Source organism: Phyllobates terribilis, unplaced genomic scaffold (genome assembly GCF_046119375.1).
Source record: "Phyllobates terribilis strain yellow unplaced genomic scaffold, ASM4611937v1 Scaffold_2__4_contigs__length_985480577, whole genome shotgun sequence".
Taxonomy (NCBI): Eukaryota; Metazoa; Chordata; class Amphibia; order Anura; family Dendrobatidae; genus Phyllobates; species Phyllobates terribilis.
The window spans coordinates 969,384,253-969,411,332 of NW_027362762.1; the positions used below are offsets into that span (position 1 = coordinate 969,384,253).

Genomic DNA, 27,080 nt, shown 5'->3' on the forward strand with positions numbered 1-27,080 from the left:
CTGCAAAACAAGAGAGCGGCACAAACTGCAAGACAAGAGAGCGACACAAACACTGCAAAACAAGAGAGCGACACAAACACGGCAAAACAAAAGAGCGGCACAAACACCGGAAAACAAGAGAGCGGAACAAACTGCAAGACAAGAGAGAGGCACAAACACTGCTAAAGAAGAGAGCGACACAAACACTGCAAAACAAGAGAGCGACACAAACACTGCAAAACAAGAGAGCGGCACAAACACTGCAAAACAAGAGAGCGGCACAAACACTGCAAAAGAAGAGAGCGGCACAAACACGGCAAAACAAGAGAGCGGAACAAACACGGCAAAACAAGAGAGCGGCACAAACACGGCAAAACAAGAGAGCGGCAAAAACATGGCAAAACAAGAGAGCGGCACAAACACCGCAAAACAAGAGAGCGGCACAAACACCGCAAAACAAGAGAGCGGCACAAACACCGCAAAACAAGAGAGCGGCACAAACACGGCAAAACAAGAGAGCGGCACAAACACCGCAAAACAAGAGAGCGGCACAAACACGGCAAAACAAGAGAGCGGCACAAACACTGCAAAACAAGAGAGCGACACAAACACTGCAAAACAAGAGAGCGGCACAAACACTGCAAAACAAGAGAGCGGCACAAACACTGCAAAACAAGAGAGCGACACAAACACTGCAAAACAAGAGAGCGACACAAACACTGCAAAACAAGAGAGCGGCACAAACACTTCAAAACAAGAGAGCGGCACAAACACTGCAAAACAAGAGAGCGGCACAAACTGCAAGACAAGAGAGCGGCACAAACTGCAAGACAAGAGAGCGACACAAACACTGCAAAACAAGAGAGAGGCACAAACACTGCAAAACAAGAGAGCGGCACAAAGACTGCAAAACAAGAGAGCGGCACAAAGACTGCAAAACAAGAGAGCGGCATAAAGACTGCAAAACAAGAGAGCGGCACAAACTGCAAGACAAGAGAGCGGCACAAACACTGCAAAACTAGAGAGCGGCACAAACACTGCAAAACAAGAGAGCGGCACAAACACTGCAAAACAAGAGAGCGGCACAAACACTGCAAAACAAGAGAGCGACACAAACACTGCAAAACAAGAGAGCGGCAAAAACACTGCAAAACAAGAGAGCGACACAAACACTGCAAACAAGAGAGCGACACAAACACTGCAAACAAGAGAGCGGCACAAACACTGCAAAACAAGAGAGCGACACAAACACTGCAAAACAAGAGAGCGGCACAAACACTGCAAAACAAGAAGAGAGCGACACAAACACTGCAAAACAAGAGAGCGGCACAAACACTGCAAAACAAGAGAGCGGCACAAACACCGCAAAACAAGAGAGCGGCACAAACACCGCAAAACAAGAGAGCGGCACAAACACCGCAAAACAAGAGAGCGACACAAACACTGCAAAACAAGAGAGCGGCACAAACTGCAAGACAAGAGAGCGGCACAAACACTGCAATACAAGAGAGCGACACAAACACTGCAAAACAAGAGAGCGACACAAACTGCAAAACAAGAGAGCGGCACAAACACTGCAAAACAAGAGAGCGACACAAACACTGCAAAACAAGAGAGCGGCACAAACACTGCAAAACAAGAGAGCGACACAAACACTGCAAAACAAGAGAGCGGCACAAACACTGCAAAACAAGAGAGCGACACAAACACTGCAAAACAAGAGAGCGACACAAACTGCAAGACAAGAGAGCGACACAAACACTGCAAAACAAGAGAGCGACACAAACACTGCAAGACAAGAGACCGGCACAAACTGCAAGACAAGAGAGCGACACAAACACTGCAAAACAAGAGAGCGACACAAACACTGCAAGACAAGAGAGCGGCACAAACTGCAAGACAAGAGAGCGGCACAAACACTGCAAACCAAGAGAGCGACACAAACACTGCAAGACGAGAGCGGCACAAACACTGCAAAACAAGAGAGCGACACAAACACTGCAAAACAAGAGAGCGACACAAACACTGCAAAACAAGAGAGCGGCACAAACACTGCAAAACAAGAGAGCGGCACAAACACTGCAAAACAAGAGAGCGGCACAAACACTGCAAAACAAGAGAGCGGCACAAACACTGGAAAACAAGAGAGCGGCACAAACACTGCAAAACAAGAGAGCGGCACAAACACTGCAAAACAAGAGAGCGGCACAAACACTGCAAAACAAGAGAGCGACACAAACACTGCAAGACAAGAGAGCGGCACAAACACTGCAAAACAAGAGAGCGGCACAAACACTGCAAAACAAGAGAGCGGCACAAACTGCAAGACAAGAGAGCGACACAAACACTGCAAAACAAGAGAGCGACACAAACACGGCAAAACAAAAGAGCGGCACAAACGCCGCAAAACAAGAGAGCGGAACAAACTGCAAGACAAGAGAGAGGCACAAACACTGCAAAAGAAGAGAGCGACACAAACAATGCAAAACAAGAGAGCGACACAAACACTGCAAAACAAGAGAGCGGCACAAACACTGCAAAACAAGAGAGCGGCACAAACACTGCAAAAGAAGAGAGCGGCACAAACACGGCAAAACAAGAGAGCGGAACAAACACGGCAAAACAAGAGAGCGGCACAAACACGGCAAAACAAGAGAGCGGCAAAAACATGGCAAAACAAGAGAGCGGCACAAACACCGCAAAACAAGAGAGCGGCACAAACACCGCAAAACAAGAGAGCGGCACAAACACCGCAAAACAAGAGAGCGGCACAAACACGGCAAAACAAGAGAGCGGCACAAACACCGCAAAACAAGAGAGCGGCACAAACACGGCAAAACAAGAGAGCGGCACAAACACTGCAAAACAAGAGAGCGACACAAACACTGCAAAACAAGAGAGCGGCACAAACACTGCAAAACAAGAGAGCGGCACAAACACTGCAAAACAAGAGAGCGACACAAACACTGCAAAACAAGAGAGCGACACAAACACTGCAAAACAAGAGAGCGGCACAAACACTTCAAAACAAGAGAGCGGCACAAACACTGCAAAACAAGAGAGCGGCACAAACTGCAAGACAAGAGAGCGGCACAAACTGCAAGACAAGAGAGCGACACAAACACTGCAAAACAAGAGAGAGGCACAAACACTGCAAAACAAGAGAGCGGCACAAAGACTGCAAAACAAGAGAGCGGCACAAAGACTGCAAAACAAGAGAGCGGCATAAAGACTGCAAAACAAGAGAGCGGCACAAACTGCAAGACAAGAGAGCGGCACAAACACTGCAAAACTAGAGAGCGGCACAAACACTGCAAAACAAGAGAGCGGCACAAACACTGCAAAACAAGAGAGCGGCACAAACACTGCAAAACAAGAGAGCGACACAAACACTGCAAAACAAGAGAGCGGCAAAAACACTGCAAAACAAGAGAGCGACACAAACACTGCAAACAAGAGAGCGACACAAACACTGCAAACAAGAGAGCGGCACAAACACTGCAAAACAAGAGAGCGACACAAACACTGCAAAACAAGAGAGCGGCACAAACACTGCAAAACAAGAAGAGAGCGACACAAACACTGCAAAACAAGAGAGCGGCACAAACACTGCAAAACAAGAGAGCGACACAAACACCGCAAAACAAGAGAGCGGCACAAACACCGCAAAACAAGAGAGCGACACAAACACTGCAAAACAAGAGAGCGGCACAAACTGCAAGACAAGAGAGCGGCACAAACACTGCAATACAAGAGAGCGACACAAACACTGCAAAACAAGAGAGCGACACAAACTGCAAAACAAGAGAGCGGCACAAACACTGCAAAACAAGAGAGCGACACAAACACTGCAAAACAAGAGAGCGGCACAAACACTGCAAAACAAGAGAGCGACACAAACACTGCAAAACAAGAGAGCGGCACAAACACTGCAAAACAAGAGAGCGACACAAACACTGCAAAACAAGAGAGCGACACAAACTGCAAGACAAGAGAGCGACACAAACACTGCAAAACAAGAGAGCGACACAAACACTGCAAGACAAGAGACCGGCACAAACTGCAAGACAAGAGAGCGACACAAACACTGCAAAACAAGAGAGCGACACAAACACTGCAAGACAAGAGAGCGGCACAAACTGCAAGACAAGAGAGCGGCACAAACACTGCAAACCAAGAGAGCGACACAAACACTGCAAGACGAGAGCGGCACAAACACTGCAAACCAAGAGAGCGACACAAACACTGCAAAACAAGAGAGCGACACAAACACTGCAAGACAAGAGAGCAACACAAACACTGCAAGACAAGAGAGCAACACAAACACTGCAAAACAAGAGAGCGGCACAAACACTGCAAAACAAGAGAGCGGCACAAACTGCAAGACAAGAGAGCGGCACAAACTGCAAGACAAGAGAGCGGCACAAACTGCAAGACAAGAGAGCGACACAAACTGCAAGACAAGAGAGCGGCACAAACACTGCAAAACAAGAGAGCGACACAAACACTGCAAAACAAGAGAGCGGCACAAACAGTGCAAAACAAGAGAGCGGCACAAACACTGCAAAACAAGAGAGCGGCACAAACACTGCAAAACAAGAGAGCGGCACAAACACTGCAAAACAAGAAAGCGGCACAAACACTGCAAAACAAGAGAGCGGTACAAACACTGCAAAACAAGAGAGCGGCACAAACACTGCAAAACAAGAGAGCGACACAAACACTGCAAGACAAGAGAGCGGCACAAACACTGCAAAACAAGAGAGCGGCACAAACACTGCAAAACAAGAGAGCGGCACAAACTGCAAGACAAGAGAGCGACACAAACCCTGCAAAACAAGAGAGCGGCACAAACACCGCAAAACAAGAGAGCGACACAAACACTGCAAAACAAGAGAGCGGCCGAACACTGCAAAACAAGAGAGAAGCACAAACACTCCAAAACAAAAGAGCGGCACAAACACTGCAAAACAAGAGAGCGACACAAACACCGCAAAACAAGAGAGCGGCACAAACACCGCAAAACAAGAGAGCGACAGAAACACCGCAAAACAAGAGAGCGGCACAAACACTGCAAAACAAGAGAGCGGCACAAACACAGCAAAACAAGAGAGCGGCACAAACACTGCAAAACAAGAGAGCGACACAAACACTGCAAAACAAGAGAGAGACACAAACTGCAAAACAAGAGAGCGGCACAAACACTGCAAAACAAGAGAGCGACACAAACACTGCAAAACAAGAGAGCGGCACAAACACTGCAAAACAAGAGAGCGGCACAAACTGCAAGAAAAGAGAGCGGCACAAACACCGCAAAACAAGAGAGCGACACAAACACTGCAAAACAAGAGAGCGGCCAAACACTGCAAAACAAGAGAGAAGCACAAACACTCCAAAACAAAAGAGCGGCACAAACACTGCAAAACAAGAGAGCGACACAAACACCGCAAAACAAGAGAGCGGCACAAACACCGCAAAACAAGAGAGCGACACAAACACCGCAAAACAAGAGAGCGGCACAAACACTGCAAAACAAGAGAGCGACACAAACACTGCAAAACAAGAGAGCGGCACAAACACTGCAAAACAAGAAAGCGGCACAAACACTGCATAACAAGAGAGCGGCACAAACACTGCAAAACAAGAGAGCGACACAAACACTGCAAAACAAGAGAGCGGCAAAAACACTGCAAAACAAGAGAGCGACACAAACACTGCAAACAAGAGAGCGACACAAACACTGCAAACAAGAGAGCGGCACAAACACTGCAAAACAAGAGAGCGACACAAACACTGCAAAACAAGAGAGCGGCACAAACACTGCAAAACAAGAAGAGAGCGACACAAACACTGCAAAACAAGAGAGCGGCACAAACACTGCAAAACAAGAGAGCGACACAAACACCGCAAAACAAGAGAGCGGCACAAACACCGCAAAACAAGAGAGCGACACAAACACTGCAAAACAAGAGAGCGGCACAAACTGCAAGACAAGAGAGCGGCACAAACACTGCAATACAAGAGAGCGACACAAACACTGCAAAACAAGAGAGCGACACAAACTGCAAAACAAGAGAGCGGCACAAACACTGCAAAACAAGAGAGCGACACAAACACTGCAAAACAAGAGAGCGGCACAAACACTGCAAAACAAGAGAGCGACACAAACACTGCAAAACAAGAGAGCGGCACAAACACTGCAAAACAAGAGAGCGACACAAACACTGCAAAACAAGAGAGCGACACAAACTGCAAGAGAAGAGAGCGACACAAACACTGCAAAACAAGAGAGCGACACAAACACTGCAAGACAAGAGACCGGCACAAACTGCAAGACAAGAGAGCGACACAAACACTGCAAAACAAGAGAGCGACACAAACACTGCAAGACAAGAGAGCGGCACAAACTGCAAGAGAAGAGAGCGGCACAAACACTGCAAACCAAGAGAGCGACACAAACACTGCAAGACGAGAGCGGCACAAACACTGCAAACCAAGAGAGCGACACAAACACTGCAAAACAAGAGAGCGACACAAACACTGCAAGACAAGAGAGCAACACAAACACTGCAAGACAAGAGAGCAACACAAACACTGCAAAACAAGAGAGCGGCACAAACACTGCAAAACAAGAGAGCGGCACAAACTGCAAGACAAGAGAGCGGCACAAACTGCAAGACAAGAGAGCGGCACAAACTGCAAGACAAGAGAGCGACACAAACTGCAAGACAAGAGAGCGGCACAAACACTGCAAAACAAGAGAGCGACACAAACACTGCAAAACAAGAGAGCGGCACAAACAGTGCAAAACAAGAGAGCGGCACAAACACTGCAAAACAAGAGAGCGGCACAAACACTGCAAAACAAGAGAGCGGCACAAACACTGCAAAACAAGAAAGCGGCACAAACACTGCAAAACAAGAGAGCGGTACAAACACTGCAAAACAAGAGAGCGGCACAAACACTGCAAAACAAGAGAGCGACACAAACACTGCAAGACAAGAGAGCGGCACAAACACTGCAAAACAAGAGAGCGGCACAAACACTGCAAAACAAGAGAGCGGCACAAACTGCAAGACAAGAGAGCGACACAAACCCTGCAAAACAAGAGAGCGGCACAAACACCGCAAAACAAGAGAGCGACACAAACACTGCAAAACAAGAGAGCGGCCGAACACTGCAAAACAAGAGAGAAGCACAAACACTCCAAAACAAAAGAGCGGCACAAACACTGCAAAACAAGAGAGCGACACAAACACCGCAAAACAAGAGAGCGGCACAAACACCGCAAAACAAGAGAGCGACAGAAACACCGCAAAACAAGAGAGCGGCACAAACACTGCAAAACAAGAGAGCGGCACAAACACAGCAAAACAAGAGAGCGGCACAAACACTGCAAAACAAGAGAGCGACACAAACACTGCAAAACAAGAGAGAGACACAAACTGCAAAACAAGAGAGCGGCACAAACACTGCAAAACAAGAGAGCGACACAAACACTGCAAAACAAGAGAGCGGCACAAACACTGCAAAACAAGAGAGCGGCACAAACTGCAAGAAAAGAGAGCGGCACAAACACCGCAAAACAAGAGAGCGACACAAACACTGCAAAACAAGAGAGCGGCCAAACACTGCAAAACAAGAGAGAAGCACAAACACTCCAAAACAAAAGAGCGGCACAAACACTGCAAAACAAGAGAGCGACACAAACACCGCAAAACAAGAGAGCGGCACAAACACCGCAAAACAAGAGAGCGACACAAACACCGCAAAACAAGAGAGCGGCACAAACACTGCAAAACAAGAGAGCGACACAAACACTGCAAAACAAGAGAGCGGCACAAACACTGCAAAACAAGAAAGCGGCACAAACACTGCATAACAAGAGAGCGGCACAAAGACTGCAGAACAAGAGAGCGTCACAAAGACTGCAAAACAAGAGAGCGGCACAAACTGCAAGACAAGAGAGCGGCACAAACTGCAAGACAAGAGAGCGGCACAAACACTGCAAAACTAGAGAGCGGCACAAACACTGCAAAACAAGAGAGCGGCACAAACACTGCAAAACAAGAGAGCGACACAAACACAGCAAAACAAGAGAGCGGCACAAACACTGCAAAACAAGAGAGCGGCACAAACACTGCAAAACAAGAAGAGAGAGACACAAACACTGCAAAACAAGAGAGCGGCACAAACACTGCAAAACAAGAGAGCGACACAAACACTGCAAAACAAGAGAGCGGTACAAACCCCGCAAAACACGAGAGCGGCACAAACACCGCAAAACAAGAGAGCGACACAAACACTGCAAAACAAGAGAGCGGCACAAACTGCAAGACAAGAGAGCGGCACAAACACTGCAATACAAGAGAGCGACACAAACACTGCAAAACAAGAGAGCGACACAAACACTGCAAAACAAGAGAGCGGCACAAACACTGCAAAACAAGAGAGCGACACAAACACTGCAAAACAAGAGAGCGACACAAACTGCAAGACAAGAGAGCGACACAAACACTGCAAAACAAGAGAGCGACACAAACACTGCAAGACAAGAGACCGGCACAAACTGCAAGACAAGAGAGCGACACAAACCCTGCAAAACAAGAGAGCGGCACAAACACTGCAAGACAAGAGAGCGGCACAAACACTGCAAAACAAGAGAGCGGCACAAACACTGCAAAACAAGAGAGCGGCACAAACACTGCAAAACAAGAAAGCGGCACAAACACTGTAAAACAAGAGAGCGGCACAAAGACTGCAAAACAAGAGAGCGGCACAAAGACTGCAAAACAAGAGAGCGACACAAACACTGCAAGACAAGAGAGCGACACAAACACTGCAAAACAAGAGAGCGGCACAAACACTGCAAAACAAGAGAGCGGCACAAACTGCAAGACAAGAGAGCGGCACAAACTGCAAAACAAGAGAGCGACACAAACTGCAAGACAAGAGAGCGGCACAAACACTGCAAAACAAGAGAGCGGCACAAACACTGCAAAACAAGAGAGCGACACAAACACTGCAAAACAAGAGAGCGGCACAAACACTGCAAAACAAGAGAGCGACACAAACACTGCAAAACAAGAGAGCGGCACAAACACTGCAAAACAAGAGAGCGGCACAAACACTGCAAAACAAGAGAGCGGCACAAACACTGCAAAACAAGAGAGCGGCACAAACACTGCAAAACAAGAGAGCGACACAAACACTGCAAAACATGAGAGCGGCACAAACACTGCAAAACAAGAGAGCGGCACAAACACTGCAAAACAAGAGAGCGGCACAAACACTGCAAAACAAGAGAGCGGCACAAACACTGCAAAACAAGAGAGCGGCACAAACCCTGCAAAACAAGAGAGCGACACAAATACTGCAAAACAAGAGAGCGGCACAAACACTGCAAAACATGAGAGCGGCACAAACACTGCAAAACAAGAGAGCGACAAAAACTGCAAAACAAGAGAGCGGCACAAACACTGCAAAACAAGAGAGCGGCACAAACACTGCAAGACAAGAGAGCGGCACAAACACTGCAAAACAAGAGAGCGGCACAAACACTGCAAAACAAGAGAGCGGCACAAACACTGCAAAACAAGAAAGCGGCACAAACACTGGAAAACAAGAGAGCGACACAAACACTGCAAAACATGAGAGCGGCACAAACACTGCAAAACAAGAGAGAAGCACAAACACTGCAAAACAAGAGAGCGGCACAAACACTGCAAAACAAGAGAGCGGCACAAACACTGCAAAACAAGAGAGCGACACAAACACTGGAAAACAAGAGAGCGACACAAACACTGCAAAACAAGAGAGCGGCACAAACACTGCAAAACATGAGCGCAAAACAAGAGAGCGACACAAACACTGCAAAACAAGAGAGCGACACAAACACGGCAAAACAAGAGAGCGGCACAAACACGGCAAAACAAGAGAGCGGCACAAACACGGCAAAACAAGAGAGCGGCACAAACACGGCAAAACAAGAGAGCGGCACAAACACGGCAAAACAAGAGAGCGGCACAAACACCGCAAAACAAGAGAGCGGAACAAACACCGCAAAACAAGAGAGCGACACAAACACCGAAAAACAAGAGAGCGGCACAAACCCTGCAAAACAAGAGAGCGACACAAATACCGCAAAACAAGAGAGCGGCACAAACACTGCAAAACAAGAGAGCGGCACAAACACTGCAAAACAAGAGAGCGGCACAAACACTGCAAAACAAGAGAGCGGCACAAACACTGGAAAACAAGAGAGCGACACAAACACTGCAAAACATGAGAGCGGCACAAACACTGCAAAACAAGAGAGAAGCACAAACACTGCAAAACAAGAGAGCGGCACAAACACTGCAAAACAAGAGAGCGGCACATACACTGGAAAACAAGAGAGCGACACAAACACTGGAAAACAAGAGAGCGACACAAACACTGGAAAACAAGAGAGCGACACAAACACTGCAAAACAAGAGAGCGGCACAAACACTGCAAAACATGAGCGCAAAACAAGAGAGCGACACAAACACTGCAAAACAAGAGAGCGACACAAACACCGCAAAACAAGAGAGCGGCACAAACACCGCAAAACAAGAGAGCGACAAAAACTGCAAAACAAGAGAGCGGCACAAACACTGCAAAACAAGAGAGCGGCACAAACACTGCAAAACAAGATAGCGACACAAACACTGGAAAACAAGAGAGCGACACAAACACTGCAAAACAAGAGAGCGACAAAAACTGCAAAACAAGAGAGCGGCACAAACACTGCAAAACAAGAGAGCGGCACAAACACTGCAAAACAAGAGAGCGGCACAAACACTGCAAAACAAGAGAGCGACACAAACACTGCAAAACAAGAGAGCGACACAAACACTGCAAAACAAGAGAGCGACACAAACACTGCAAAACAAGAGAGCGACACAAACACTGCAAAACATGAGAGCGGCACAAACACTGCAAAACAAGAGAGAAGCACAAACACTGCAAAACAAGAGAGCGACACAAACAGTGCAAAACAAGAGAGCGACACAAACACTGCAAAACAAGAGAGCGGCACAAACACTGTAAAACATGAGAGCGGCACAAACACTGCAAAACAAGAGAGCGACACAAACACTGCAAAACAAGAGAGCGGCACAAACACTGCAAAACAAGAGAGCGGCACAAACTGCAAGACAAGAGAGAGGCACAAACACTGCAAAACAAGAGAGCGACACAAACACTGCAAAACAAGATAGCGGCACAAACACTGCAAAACAAGAGAGCGGCACAAACACTGCTGTAGCATCGGCGTCTCTGCCCCGTACTAGGCAGAGACGCCGTCCCTCTCACCTCCCCGCTCCTGGCGTGGCCTCCTCCAGCGCTTCTCTCCCCGCTGCCTCCAGCACGCGCTCCTTCCCCGGTAGTGTGCTTAGGGCGCGCGCGCGCGCGCACTCCCCCTCTCTTAAAGGGTCCGCGCGCGCCGTCCTAAGGAGTCCCCGGCCAAATGCCGGAGGACCTCCCATATTTAAGGCACCTCCTCCAAAATGGAGGTGCCCGAGCAATGTTGTAGCACTGTTCACTACTCTGCTTCAGCCCTCAGGTCCCGTTGCCAGTTACCTGCCAGTTACCTGCCAGATTCCTGCTAGCTTGCTGTCTTATTCCTGCCTGATATCCTGCTACCTGCCTGCTAGCCTGAGGTCCGACGGTCTGCCCACCAACTTCTGTCAGTCTGTCTATGGACCAGCTTGCCCGCTCACCTGGGAGCGCACATCTGCTACCTGCCTGCTAGCCTACCTGGAGGCTTCGCCGTCACGTGCTGTGACCACCAGCCATTCCAGAGACTCCTGCCCGCTCACCTGGGAGCGCACACCTCTTACCTGCCTGCTAGCCTACCTGGAGACTCCGCCGTCACGTCCTGTGACCACCTGCCATTCCAGAGACTCTCGCTTGCTCACCTGGGAGCACACATCTACCATCTGCCTGCTAGCCTACCTGGAGGCTCTGCCATCACAGGTCGTACCTACCCTTTACCCAGAGACTGCCCCGGTCACTTGCCGTGATCTCCTGCCCGTTCATCCAGAGACTGCCCCGGTCACTTGCCGTGACCTCCTGCCCGTTCACCCAGAGACTGCCCCAGTCACTTGCCGTGACCTCCAGCCCATTCATTCAGAGACTGTCCCGGTCACCTGCTGTGACTGCCAGCCCGTCTTCCCTGGTCGCCACCCGCTCCCTTACAAGGACCGCCCCCTTGTATAGTAGCTCAGAGGTTCCGCCTCCCAGACCCGTTACAGTTTGCTCGGGCCATGGAACCCGGTGGCACCCAAGTTCCCTCGCTCTCGGACCTGTGTCATGAACTGTCCCGTCAGAGGTCCCAACAGGAGTCCATCCTGGGTCACCTACGGAATGTCAATTCTCGCCTGGACACTCTGACTGCTCCTCCAGCAACCACCGCCTGTGCCATGACCCGCAATCCGGCAGCTCCGCTGCCCACCAATTCCATGGTATCCTTCCCCGGACCCCGGCTTTCTGCACCTCCTCGCTTCGGAGGCGACCCCGCTCAGGCTCGGGGCTTCATTAATCAGTGCACCCTGCACTTTGAACTCCTGTCCCACCAGTTTAACTCCGACCGGGCCAAGGTTGCCTTCATCATGTCCCATCTCACCGGGGAGGCCCTGTCCTGGCTAAATCCTCTTTGGGAGAGAGGAGACCCCCTGGTGTCCGACCTGCCTGTCTTTCTCACGGCTTTCCGGAAAGTCTTCGACAAACCCGGACGGAAGATCTCATCCGCATCATCTCTGCTACGCCTCCGTCAGGGAAGTCTCACTGTGGGCCAATATGCCATACGGTTCCGTACCCTTGCCTCGGAGCTGGCCTGGGATAACGACGCTCTGGTATCTGTCTTCTGGGAGGGTCTGTCCGGCCGTATTAAAGATGAACTCGCCGGTCGGGACATTCCTACCACTCTCGATGATCTAATAACTCTTGCCACCCGGATTGACCTACGGTTCCAGGAGCGTGCCAAAGAGGTCACCCGTGAGAGGAGGTTTCCACGTCTAGCCCCTACTTTTCTGAAGCCCGTCATTCCCTCCGTCTCTCCCTAAGTACACTCTCCTGAGCCTATGCAGGTCGACCTGACCAAGATGGTCAAAACCCGTCAGGACTTACGCCGTGCCGAGGGGAGTTGCTTCTACTGTGGCAGTATGGAGCACTTCATTCGTTCCTGCCCGGAAAAGCCGGGAAACGCCAGTGTCTAGGACTGGTCGAAGAGGTCGTCCTAGACAAAAGTAAGCCCTCTCCGTCTCTGACTCTACCGGTCTCTATTGCTTGGGGAAAGAACCGCCACTTTGAACTCGACCACCTGGATTCCGGAGCTGCTGGAAACCTCATCTCCCAGTCTCTGGTAGAGAGATACCGTATTCCCACCAAGTCCCTGGCTGAACCATTGTCTGTCGCCTCCGTGGATGGAAGACTTCTCTCGGAGACCATCCTGTTCGTCACTGAACCCATAACCCTGCAGGTGGGAATGCTGCACTCTGAGGAGATCTCATTCCATGTGCTGTCCGGACTTTCTCACTCCCTGTTGCTAGGTCTACCTTGGCTCCAGACACACGAACCCGTATTGAACTGGCGATCCGGTGAAGTACTCCGATGGGGTCCAGACTGCCATAGGACCTGCCTGGTCCCGGTCCGCCCACTTCGTCCTCCGCCTACTCCTGCTAATTTACCTGGTCTCCCGGCTCCCTACTGGCCCTATGCGGACGTCTTCGGTAAGAAGGAAGCAGAGACGTTGCCACCCCATAGGCCATATGACTGCCCGATCGACCTGGTACCTGGTACCACTCCGCCCCGTGGGCGTATCTACCCGTTGTCTGCAGCCGAGACCCAGGCCATGTCTGAGTACATCGAGGAGAATCTGGCTAGGGGATTTATCCGAAAATCTACCTCCCCGGCTGGAGCCGGATTCTTCTTTGTCAAAAAGAAAGACGGCTCGTTACGTCCCTGTATTGACTACAGAGGACTCAATCTCATCACTGTAAAAAACAAATACCCCCTGCCGCTCATCTCCGAATTGTTTGACCGTCTCAAGGGCGCCAGGATCTTCTCCAAGCTGGATCTTCGAGGAGCATATAACCTGGTCCGTATCCGTCAAGGAGACGAGTGGAAGACGGCATTCAATACCCGGGACGGTCACTATGAGTACCTTGTGATGCCCTTCGGTCTTTGTAATGCTCCCGCTGTCTTTCAGGAACTAGTTAACGACATCTTCCGTGACCTCCTGTACTCCTGCGTAGTGGTATACCTGGACGATATCTTGGTCTTCTCTCCGGATCTCTCCACACACCGAAGGGATGTTCGTCAGGTCCTGCTTAGGCTTCGGCAGAACCATCTCTATGCCAAATACGAGAAGTGCCTCTTCGATCAGACCTCTCTACCGTTCTTGGGCTATGTCATCTCCCAGACAGGCCTGCAGATGGATCCCGAGAAGCTCTCTTCCGTTCTAAAATGGCCTCGTCCTGAAGGTTTGAAAGCGATACAGCGATTCCTGGGCTTCGCTAATTACTATCGTCTTTTCATCCCACACTTCTCGTCTCGGACTGCTCCCATATCTGCACTTACCCGTAAGGGGGCTAATCCCAGGACATGGTCGCCTGAAGCCGAGGAGGCCTTCCTTTTCTTAAAGAAAGCCTTCGCCTCTGCTCCCGTCCTGCACCGTCCGGACAGTAATAAACAATTCTTCCTGGAGGTGGATGCCTCCTCCTCCGGAGCCGGAGCGGTGCTCACCCAAAAATCTTCTACCGTGAGAATGGTAACCTGCGGTTTCTTCTCCAAGATCTTCTCCTCGTAAGAGCGCAACTACTCCATTGGAGACCGTGAATTGCTAGCCATCAAATTGGCACTGGGGGAGTGGCGCTATCTGCTTGAAGGGGCTCTCTACCCGGTAATTATCTACACGGATCACAAAAACCTGGCATATCTCCAAAATGCCCAGAGACTCAATCCTCACCAGGCCCGGTGGTCGTTGTTTTTTGCCCGCTTCGACTTCATTCTTCATTTCCGCCCAGCGGACAAGAACGTCAAAGCTGATGCCTTGTCCCGGTCCTTCCTGTCCTCCGATCAGGAGGAGGAGCCTACGCACATCATCGACTCCTCCAAAGTGATGAATGTGGCACCCTTGGATCTGACTCGTCTCCCACCCGGTAAGACGTTTGTAGCTGTACCAGATCGGGAGAGGGTTCTTCGCTGGGGTCATTCTTCTAAACTAGCTGGCCATGCTGGCCAAAAGAAGACCTTCCAACTCATTACCCGGCATTACTGGTGGCCTACCCTGCGTAAGGACGTGGTAGACTTCGTCGCGGCCTGCTCTTCCTGTGCTCGTAACAAAGTTCCCAGACATCTACCAGCCGGCCATCTCCTGCCCCTTCCCGTACCTGCTGCTCCTTGGCAACACATCGCTATGGACTTCATCACCGACTTCATCACCGATCTTCCTATTTCTGCCGGTTGTACGGTCATTTGGGTTGTCGCTGACCGCTTTTCTAAGATGGCCCACTTCATTCCCCTGCCTGGTCTTCCGTCTGCACCCGAGCTGGCTAAAGACTTTATCCGCCACATCTTCCGTCTCCATGGCCTGCCCCGCCACATCGTGTCGGATCGTGGGGTTCAGTTCACCTCACGTTTCTGGAGAGCCACATGTAAGCTGCTAGACGTCACCCTGGACTTCTCCTCCGCTTATCACCCACAGTCAAATGGTCAAGTGGAGCGGATTAATCAGATCCTGACCAGTTACCTCCGGCACTTCGTTGATGCTCACCACTCGGACTGGGTGGATCTCCTACCATGGGCCGAGTTCTCTTACAACAACCATGAGAGCGAATCCTCTTCCAAATCCCCGTTCTTTATAGTCAGTGGCCAGCATCCCCGGATTCCACTTCCTGTCTCCGTTTCTGTGGACAACCCTGCTGCGGAGTCTCTTGTCAGCGAATTTTCTACTATTTGGGAGAGTACCAGGTAAGCTCTTCTTCTGTCCTCTGAGCAGATGAAGAGATATGCTGATAAGAGACGTCTGGATCCGCCTCAATTCCGTCCGGGAGACAAGGTTTGGCTCTCATCCAAACATGTGCGGCTCAAAGTACCCTCCTTCAAGTTGGGTCCTCGTTTCATCGGTCCCTTCGAAGTCCTCAGGCAAATTAACCCTGTGGCCTACAAATTAAAACTCCCGGCCACCCTACGGATCCCCAACTCCTTCCACGTATCTCTCCTCAAACCCGTTGTCTTTAACTATTTTTCCAAAAATCCAGGTGCTCCTCCTGCTCCGGTTTCCGCTGATGACGTCTTTGAGGTAGAGAGTATTCTGGCCTCCAAGAGGGTAAGAGGAAAGACCTTTTTTCTGGTAGATTGGAAGGGGTTTGGTCCTGAGGAGAGAACTTGGGAACCCAGGGAGAACATCAACGCCCCGCTTCTCCTTGAAAAATTTCTTTCTGGCCAAAAAAAGAGGGGGCCTAAAGGGGGGGGTACTGTAGCATCGGCGTCTCTGCCCCGTACTAGGCAGAGACGCCGTCCCTCTCACCTCCCCGCTCCTGGCGCGGCCTCCTCCAGCGCTTCTCTCCCCGCTGCTTCCGGCACGCGCTCCTTCCCCGGCAGTGTGCTTAGGGCGCGCGCGCGCGTGCTCCCCCTCTCTTAAAGGGACCGCGCGCGCCGTCCTAAGGAGTCCCCGGCCAATTGCCGGAGGACCTCCCATATTTAAGGCACCTCCTCCAAAATGGAGGTGCCCGAGCAATGTTGTAGCACTGTTCACTACTCTGCTTCAGCCCTCAGGTCCCGTTGTCAGTTACCTGCCAGTTACCTGCCAGATTCCTGCCAGCTTGCTGTCTTATTCCTGCCTGATATCCTGCTACCTGCCTGCTAGCCTGAGGTCCGACGGTCTGCCCACCAACTTCTGTCTATGGACCAGCTTGCCCGCTCACCTGGGAGCGCACATCTGCTACCTGCCTGCTAGCCTACCTGGAGGCTTCGCCGTCACGTGCTGTGACCACCTGCCATTCCAGAGACTCCTGCCCGCTCACCTGGGAGCGCACACCTGTTACCTGCCTGCTAGCCTACCTGGAGACTCCGCCGTCACGTCCTGTGACCACCTGCCACATCTACCATCTGCCTGCTAGCCTACCTGGAGGCTCTGCCATCACAGGTCGTACCTACCCTTTACCCAGAGACTGCCCCGGTCACTTGCCGTGATCTCCTGCCCGTTCATCCAGAGACTGCCCCGGTCACTTGCCGTGACCTCCTGCCCGTTCACCCAGAGACTGCCCCGGTCACTTGCCGTGACCTCCAGCCCGTTCATTCAGAGACTGTCCCGGTCACCTCCTGTGACTGCCAGCCCGTCTTCCCTGGTCGCCACCCGCTCCCTTACAAGGACCGCCCCCTTGTATAGTAGCTCAGAGGTTCCGCCTCCCAGACCCGTTACAACTGCAAAACAAGAGAGCGACACAAACACTGCAAAACAAGAGAGCGGCACAAACACTGCAAAACAAGAGAGCGACATAAACTGCAAAACAAGAGAGCGGCACAAACACTCCAAAACAAGAGAGCGACACAAACACTGCAAAACATGAGAGCGACACAAACACTGCAAAACAAGAGAGCGGCACAAACACTGCAAAACAAGAGAGCGACATAAACTGCAAAACAAGAGAGCGGCACAAACACTCCAAAACAAGAGAGCGACACAAACACTGCAAAACATGAGAGCGACACAAACACTGCAAAACAAGAGAGCGGCACAAACACTGCAAAACAAGAGAGCGACATAAACTGCAAAACAAGAGAGCGGCACAAACACTCCAAAACAAGAGAGCGACACAAACACTGCAAAACATGAGAGCGACACAAACACTGCAAAACAAGAGAGCGGCACAAACACTGCAAAACAAGAGAGCGGCACAAACACTGCAAAACAAGAGAGCGACATAAACTGCAAAACAAGAGAGCGGCACAAACACTCCAAAACAAGAGAGCGACACAAACACTGCAAAACATGAGAGCGACACAAACACTGCAAAACAAGAGAGCGGCACAAACACTGCAAAACAAGAGAGCGGCACAAACACTGCAATACTACATGATACCACTTAGTACTTGTGAACTGGGGAAGGAGCAGTGACCCCGGGAGCAGAGATTGAGGAAATGATCGTATTGTAAAAGGTAAGTAAACCTGGAAGAACTTTGACCACCTGTTTTCTTACCGAGTGTGATGAGAGGACGCTCCTAATTTATTAAGAGGCGTATGCTTCCTAATGTATCAGGAGCATCTTAACAATGGTGTGCGCATCCGTCTGCCTCAACAGAAATCTTATTCCAGTCGATGACTAGAGTAATAATAGTGGTGTAACCAACGCTGTCGCTCGTCATGAATTAGATGACTGGAGGCGTCATACCCTCGTCAAATCCCAAAACTGGTGTGATGACGCCATAAGTTGCAACATTTTTGTGCAAACTGAAGCGGTGCCTTTTCAATGTGACAGAGTTTTGCTATGCCAGGACGGGTCTTACTTGCTTTGGGTGAGATCCACCACGATGACGTCTCTCTCCATCAGCACGGCCACGGCGTACGGCTCCTGGAATTCTGGGAGAGAAAACCTTGTATTCAGAGATGTAAAAAAACAAAGCTGATTAATAAGAACAGTGATTATAATCCTTATTACTGGGAGGCCGGTTCTCTCCGCGCCACATGGGGCCACATCACCCGACCAGTGTGCACTGCCACTGTCTGACTCATCAACAGCGCTGCAGCCAATCACTGAGCTCTGCCAGTGAAGACAGAACAAGTCGCTGAGCTCAGTGATTGGCTGCAGCACTGATGACGAGACATCATCTGCTGCCAGAGACCAGGGCAACAGTATAGACTCAGCGCTGGACTGGGGGAAGGTGAGTCCAGAAGAGTTTGTTTTTTAATAACTATATCAAACTTTTTTTTTTTAAATGCAGAAACGTTGCCCGGCTCTTTCATATAATGGGGCCACATCAGGGTCAGCAGCTGAATCTGCTCTTACCGTTTGGATAAGGTGTCTCACAAAGTGTTAAAAAGTCCACGATGGGGTGGTCCATCTCCAGCACGGTGATTGCCTTGCCGTGCATGATGGTCAGACTTGGTCTCCTGCTGTCGTAGGACAATCCACCGGAGAAGATGATGAACGGCTCACTGGAGGGAGAGGGGAAGAAAGTGACTATCACATGGGGGAGTACAGGAGTCCTGCAGCAGAGTCTGAGACCCCCACACCGGGGCTGACATGTGAGGCGCCCCAGGAGTACGCCGGCTGCAGGGGGGTGCACCAGGGGGTCGGGATCCATCTCACAGGATCCTGTCCATCTCATGTTATGGTGAAGGCCGGATATCACTTACATTTACAACGGGGGTAACAGGCCAGAGATAAGCAGTGCCAGGTGTATGGCGGCCTCCTCTCCCGGCACAGAAATTACCATCCTACAGCTGCACATTCCCGCACTACATTCCCATCATCCATCGTGCAGCTGGGCATCTGAAATCTGTACTGTTACACGTCATACTGAGGGCAGACGCCATCACTGAGACCCCGACATAATGCTGGATTATAGGGAGATACCCTGCCCATGCCGGAGTATCAGGCGCTCTGGAGCACAGGACTGTCCGCTCTCCATCTACATCCATAGACATTAATATGGAGAAAGTATGTGCCCCCCACATCCACCTCCAGGGGCTTCTCTGTCCTCATCTACATCCATAGACATTAATATGGGGAAAAGTATGTGCCCCCCACATCCACCTCCAGGGGCTTCTCTGTCCTTATCTACATCCATAGACATTAATATGGCGGAAAGTATGTGCCCCCCACATCCACCTCCGGGGGCTTCTCTGTCCTCATCTACATCCATAGACATTAATATGGAGGAAAGTATGTGCCCCCCACATCCACCTCCAGGGGCTTCTCTGTCCTCATCTACATCCATAGACATTAATATGGAGGAAAGTATGTGCCCCCCACATCCACCTCCAGGGGCTTCTCTGTCCTTATCTACATCCATAGACATTAATATGGCGGAAAGTATGTGCCCCCCACATCCACCTCCGGGGGCTTCTCTGTCCTCATCTACATCCATAGACATTAATATGGAGGAAAGTATGTGCCCCCCACATCCACCTCCAGGGGCGTCTCTGTCCTCATCTGCATCCATAGACATTAATATGGAGGAAAGTATGTGCCCCCAAAATCCACCTCCAGGGGCTTCTCTGTCCTCATCTACATCCATAGACATTAATATGGAGGAAAGGATGTGCCCCCCACATCCACCTCCGGGGGCTTCTCTGTCCTCATCTACATCCATAGACATTAATATGGAGGAAAGTATGTGCCCCCCACATCCACCTCCAGGGGCTTCTCTGTCCTCATCTACATCCATAGACATTAATATGGAGAAAAGTATGTGCCCCCCACATCCACCTCCAGGGGCTTCTCTATCCTCATCTACACCCATAGACATTAATATGGAGAAAAGTATGTGCCCCCACATCCACCTCCAGGGGCTTCTCTATCCTCATCTACACCCATAGACATTAATATGGAGAAAAGTATGTGCCCCCTACATCCACCTCCGGGGGCTTCTCTATCCTCATCTACACCCATAGACATTAATATGGAGAAAAGTATGTGCCCCCCACATCCACCTCCAGGGGCTTCTCTGTCCTCATCTACATCCATAGACATTAATATGGAGAAAAGTATGTGCCCCCCACATCCACCTCCGGGGGCTTCTCTATCCTCATCTACACCCATAGACATTAATATGGAGGAAAGTATGTGCCCCCCACATCCACCTCCGGGGGCTTCTCTGTCTTCATCTACATCCATAGACATTAATAAGGAGGAAAGTATGTGCCCCCCACATCCACCTCCGGGGGCTTCTCTGTCCTCATCTACATCCATAGACATTAATATGGAGGAAAGTATGTGCCCCCCACATCCACCTCCAGGGGCTTCTCTGTCCTCATCTACATCCATAGACATTAATATGGAGGAAAGTATGTGCCCCCCACATCCACCTCCAGGGGCTTCTCTGTCCTCATCTACATCCATAGACATTAATATGGAGAAAAGTATGTGCCCCCCACATCCACCTCCAGGGGCTTCTCTGCCCTCATCTACATCCATAGACATTAATATGGAGAAAGTATGTGCCCCCCACATCCACCTCCGGGGGCTTCTCTGTCCTCATCTGCATCCATAGACATTAATATGGAGGAAAGTATGTGCCCCCAACATCCACCTCCAGGGGCTTCTCTGTCCTCATCTACATCCATAGACATTAATATGGAGGAAAGTATGTGCCCCCCACATCCACCTCCAGGGGCTTCTCTGTCCTCATCTACATCCATAGACATTAATATGGAGAAAGTATGTGCCCCCCACATCCACCTCCAGGGGCTTCTCTGTCCTCATCTAGATCCATAGACATTAATATGGAGGAAAGTATGTGCCCCCCACATCCACCTCCGGGGGCTTCTCTGTCCTCATCTAGATCCATAGACATTAATATGGAGGAAAGTATGTGCCCCCCACATCCACCTCCGGGGGCTTCTCTGTCCTCATCTGCATCCATAGACATTAATATGGAGGAAAGTATGTGCCCCCAACATCCACCTCCAGGGGCTTCTCTGTCCTCATCTACATCCATAGACATTAATATGGAGGAAAGTATGTGCCCCCCACATCCACCTCCAGGGGCTTCTCTGTCCTCATCTACATCCATAGACATTAATATGGAGGAAAGTATGTGCCCCCCACATCCACCTCCAGGGGCTTCTCTGTCCTCATCTACATCCATAGACATTAATATGGAGAAAAGTATGTGCCCCCCACATCCACCTCCAGGGGCTTCTCTGTCCTCATCTACATCCATAGACATTAATATGGAGGAAAGTATGTGCCCCCACATCCACCTCCGGGGGCTTCTCTGTCCTCATCTACATCCATAGACATTAATATGGAGAAAAGTATGTGCCCCCACATCCACCTCCAGGGGCTTCTCTGTCCTCATCTACATCCATAGACATTAATATGGAGGAAAGTATGTGCCCCCACATCCACCTCCGGGGGCTTCTCTGTCCTCATCTACATCCATAGACATTAATATGGAGAAAAGTATGTGCCCCCCACATCCACCTACAGGGGCTTCTCTGTCCTCATCTACATCCATAGACTTTAATATGGAGAAAAGTATGTGCCCCCCACATCCACCTCCAGGGGCTTCCCCTGTCCTCATCTACATCCATAGACATTAATATGGAGGAAAGTATGTGCCCCCCACATCCACCTCCAGGGGCTTCCCCTGTCCTCATCTACATCCATAGACATTAATATGGAGAAAAGTATGTGCCCCCCACATCCACCTCCAGGGGCTTCTCTGTCCTCATCTACATCCATAGACATTAATATGGAGAAAAGTATGTGCCCCCCACATCCACCTCCGGGGGCTTCTCTGTCCTCATCTACATCCATAGACATCAATATGGAGAAAAGTATGTGCCCCCCACATCCACCTCCGGGGGCTTCTCTGTCCTCATCTACATCCATAGACATTAATATGGAGAAAGTATGTGCCCCCCACATCCACCTCCGGGGGCTTCTCTGTCCTCATCTACATCCATAGACATTAATATGGAGAAAAGTATGTGCCCCCCACATCCACCTCCGGGGGCTTCTCTGTCCTCATCTACATCCATAGACATTAATATGGAGAAAGTATGTGCCCCCCACATCCACCTCCGGGGGCTTCTCTATCCTCATCTACATCCATAGACATTAATATGGAGAAAAGTATGTGCCCCCCACATCCACCTCCAGGGGCTTCACTGTCCTCCATTTACATCCATAGACATTAATATGGAGAAAAGTATGTGCCCCCCACATCCACCTCCAGGGGCTTCACTGTCCTCATCTACATCCATAGACATTAATATGGAGAAAAGTATGTGCCCCCCACATCCACCTCCAGGGGCTTCACTGTCCTCATCTACATCCATAGACATTAATATGGAGAAAAGTATGTGCCCTCCACATCCACCTCCGGGGCCTTCTCTGTTCTCATCTACACCCATAGACATTAATAGGGAGGAAAGTATGTGCCCCCCACATCCACCTCCGGGGGCTTCTTTGCCCTCATCTACATCCATAGACATTAATATGGAGAAAAGTATGTGCCCCCCACATCCACCTCCAGGGGCTTCTCTGTCCTCATCTACATCCATAGACATTAATATGGAGAAAAGTATGTGCCCCCCACATCCACCTCCGGGGGCTTCTCTGTCCTCATCTACATCCATAGACATTAATATGGAGAAAAGTATGTGCCCCCCACATCCACCTCCGGGGGCTTCTCTGTCCTCATCTACATCCATAGACATTAATACAGAGAAAAGTATGTGCCCCCCACATCCACCTCCGGGGGCTTCTCTGTCCTCATCTACATCCATAGACATTAATATGGAGAAAGTATGTGCCCCCCACATCCACCTCCAGGGGCTTCTCTGTCCTCATCTACATCCATAGACATTAATATGGAGGAAAGTATGTGCCCCCCACATCCACCTCCAGGGGCTTCTCTGTCCTCATCTACATCCATAGACATTAATATGGAGAAAAGTATGTGCCCCCCACATCCACCTCCAGGGGCTTCTCTGCCCTCATCTACATCCATAGACATTAATATGGAGAAAAGTATGTGCCCCCACATCCACCTCCAGGGGCTTCTCTGTCCTCATCTACATCCATAGACATTAATATGGAGGAAAGTATGTGCCCCCACATCCACCTCCGGGGGCTTCTCTGTCCTCATCTACATCCATAGACATTAATATGGAGGAAAGTATGTGCCCCCCACATCCACCTCCAGGGGCTTCCCCTGTCCTCATCTACATCCATAGACATTAATATGGAGAAAAGTATGTGCCCCCCACATCCACCTCCAGGGGCTTCTCTGTCCTCATCTACATCCATAGACATTAATATGGAGAAAAGTATGTGCCCCCCACATCCACCTCCGGGGGCTTCTCTGTCCTCATCTACATCCATAGACATTAATATGGAGAAAAGTATGTGCCCCCCACATCCACCTCCGGGGGCTTCTCTGTCCTCATCTACATCCATAGACATTAATATGGAGAAAGTATGTGCCCCCCACATCCACCTCCGGGGGCTTCTCTGTCCTCATCTACATCCATAGACATAAATATGGAGAAAAGTATGTGCCCCCCACATCCACCTCCGGGGGCTTCTCTGTCCTCATCTACATCCATAGACATTAATATGGAGAAAGTATGTGCCCCCCACATCCACCTCCGGGAGCTTCTCTGTCCTCATCTACATCCATAGACATTAATATGGAGAAAAGTATGTGCCCCCCACATCCACCTCCGGGGGCTTCTCTGTCCTCCATCAACATCCATAGACATTAATATGGAGAAAGTATGTGCCCCCCACATCCACCTCCGGGGGCTTCTCTATCCTCATCTACATCCATAGACATTAATATGGAGAAAAGTATGTGCCCCCCACATCCACCTCCAGGGGCTTCACTGTCCTCCATCTACATCCATAGACATTAATTTGGAGGAAAGTATGTGCCCCCCACATCCACCTCCGGGGGCTTCTCTGTCCTCCATTTACATCCATAGACATTAATATGGAGAAAAGTATGTGCCCCCCACATCCACCTCCAGGGGCTTCACTGTCCTCATCTACATCCATAGACATTAATATGGAGAAAAGTATGTGCCCCCCACATCCACCTCCGGGGGCTTCTCTGTTCTCATCTACACCCATAGACATTAATAGGGAGGAAAGTATGTGCCCCCCACATCCACCTCCGGGGGCTTCTCTGCCCTCATCTACATCCATAGACATTAATATGGAGAAAAGTATGTGCCCCCCACATCCACCTCCAGGGGCTTCTCTGTCCTCATCTACATCCATAGACATTAATATGGAGAAAAGTATGTGCCCCCCACATCCACCTCCGGGGGCTTCTCTGTCCTCATCTACATCCATAGACATTAATACAGAGAAAAGTATGTGCCCCCCACATCCACCTCCGGGGGCTTCTCTGTCCTCCATCTACATCCATAGACATTAATATGGATAAAGTATGTGCCCCCCACAACCACCTCCGGGGGCCTCTCTATCCTCATCTACACCCATAGACATTAATATGGAGGAAAGTATGTGCCCCCCACATCCACCTCCGGGGGCTTCTCTGTCCTCATCTACATCCATAGACATTAATACAGAGAAAAGTATGTGCCCCCCACATCCATCTCCAGGGGCTTCTCTGTCCTCATCTACATCCATAGACATTAATATGGAGAAAAGTATGTGCCCCCCACATCTACCCCCGGGGGCTTCTCTGTTCTCATCTACATCCATAGACATTAATACAGAGAAAAGTATGTGCCCCCCACATCCACCTCCGGGGGCTTCTCTGTCCTCGTCTACATCCATAGACATTAATATGGAGAAAAGTTTGTGCCCCCCACATCCACCTCCAGGGGCTTCACTGTCCTCATCTACATCCATAGACATTAATATGGAGGAAAGTATGTGCCCCCCACATCCACCTCCGGGGGCTTCTCTGTCCTCATCTACATCCATAGACATTAATATGGAGGAAAGTATGTGCCCCCCACATCATCCTCCAGGGGCTTCTCTGTTCTCATCTATATCCATAGACATTAATATGGAGGAAAGTATGTGCCCCCCACATCCACCTCCGGGGGCTTCTCTATCCTCATCTACACCCATAGACATTAATATGGAGGAAAGTATGTGCCCCCCACATCCACCTCCGGGGGCTTCTCTGTCCTCATCTACATCCATAGACATTAATATGGAGGAAAGTATGTGCCCCCCACATCCACCTCCAGGGGCTTCTCTGTTCTCATCTATATCCATAGACATTAATATGGAGGAAAGTATGTGCCCCCCACATCCACCTCCGGGGGCTTCTCTATCCTCATCTACACCCATAGACATTAATATGGAGTAAAGTATGTGCCCCCCACATCCACCTCCAGGGGCTTCTCTGTTCTCATCTATATCCATAGACATTAATATGGAGAAAAGTATGTGCCCCCCACATCCACCCCCTGGGGCTTCTCTGTTCTCATCTACATCCATAGACATTAATACAGAGAAAAGTATGTGCCCCCCACATCCACCTCCGGGGGCTTCTCTGTCCTCGTCTACATCCATAGACATTAATATGGAGAAAAGTATGTGCCCCCCACATCCACCTCCAGGGGCTTCTCTGTTCTCATCTATATCCATAGACATTAATATGGAGGAAAGTATGTGCCCCCCACATCCACCTCCGGGGGCTTCTCTATCCTCATCTACACCCATAGACATTAATATGGAGTAAAGTATGTGCCCCCCACATCCACCTCCAGGGGCTTCTCTGTTCTCATCTATATCCATAGACATTAATATGGAGAAAAGTATGTGCCCCCCACATCCACCCCCTGGGGCTTCTCTGTTCTCATCTACATCCATAGACATTAATACAGAGAAAAGTATGTGCCCCCCACATCCACCTCCGGGGGCTTCTCTGTCCTCGTCTACATCCATAGACATTAATATGGAGAAAAGTATGTGCCCCCCACATCCACCTCCAGGGGCTTCACTGTCCTCATCTACATCCATAGACATTAATATGGAGAAAAGTATGTGCCCCCCACATCCACCTCCGGGAGCTTTCCTAACCTCCCATGCTACATCCATAGACATTAATATGGAGAAAAGTATGTGCCCCCCACATCCACCTCCGGGGGCTTCTCTGTCCTCATCTACATCCATAGACATTAATATGGAGGAAAGTATGTGCCCCCCACATCCACCTCCGGGGGCTTCTCTGTCCTCATCTACATCCATAGACATCAATATGGAGGAAAGTATGTGCCCCCCACATCCACCTCCAGGGGCTTCTCTGTTCTCATCTATATCCATAGACATTAATATGGGGAAAGTATGTGCCCCCCACATTCACCTCCGGGGGCTTCTCTGTTCTCATCTACATCCATAGACATTAATATG

General features: G+C 50.1%; 1 protein-coding gene across 9 annotated transcripts in view; it reads right to left on the reverse strand.

Moving 5' to 3' along the window:
* STXBP5L (syntaxin binding protein 5L) overlaps positions 1-27,080 on the reverse strand; it is a 604,719-nt gene that overhangs the window by 220,284 nt on the left and 357,355 nt on the right. For all 9 annotated transcript variants that reach the window (XM_073668710.1, XM_073668706.1, XM_073668709.1 and 6 more), the window contains exons 10-11: positions 19,014-19,162; positions 18,514-18,586 (exon numbers count right to left, since the gene is read on the reverse strand). In XM_073668710.1, coding sequence (XP_073524811.1) covers positions 18,514-18,586; positions 19,014-19,162 — 222 coding nt within the window. The remainder of the gene's footprint in view (positions 1-18,513; positions 18,587-19,013; positions 19,163-27,080) is intronic.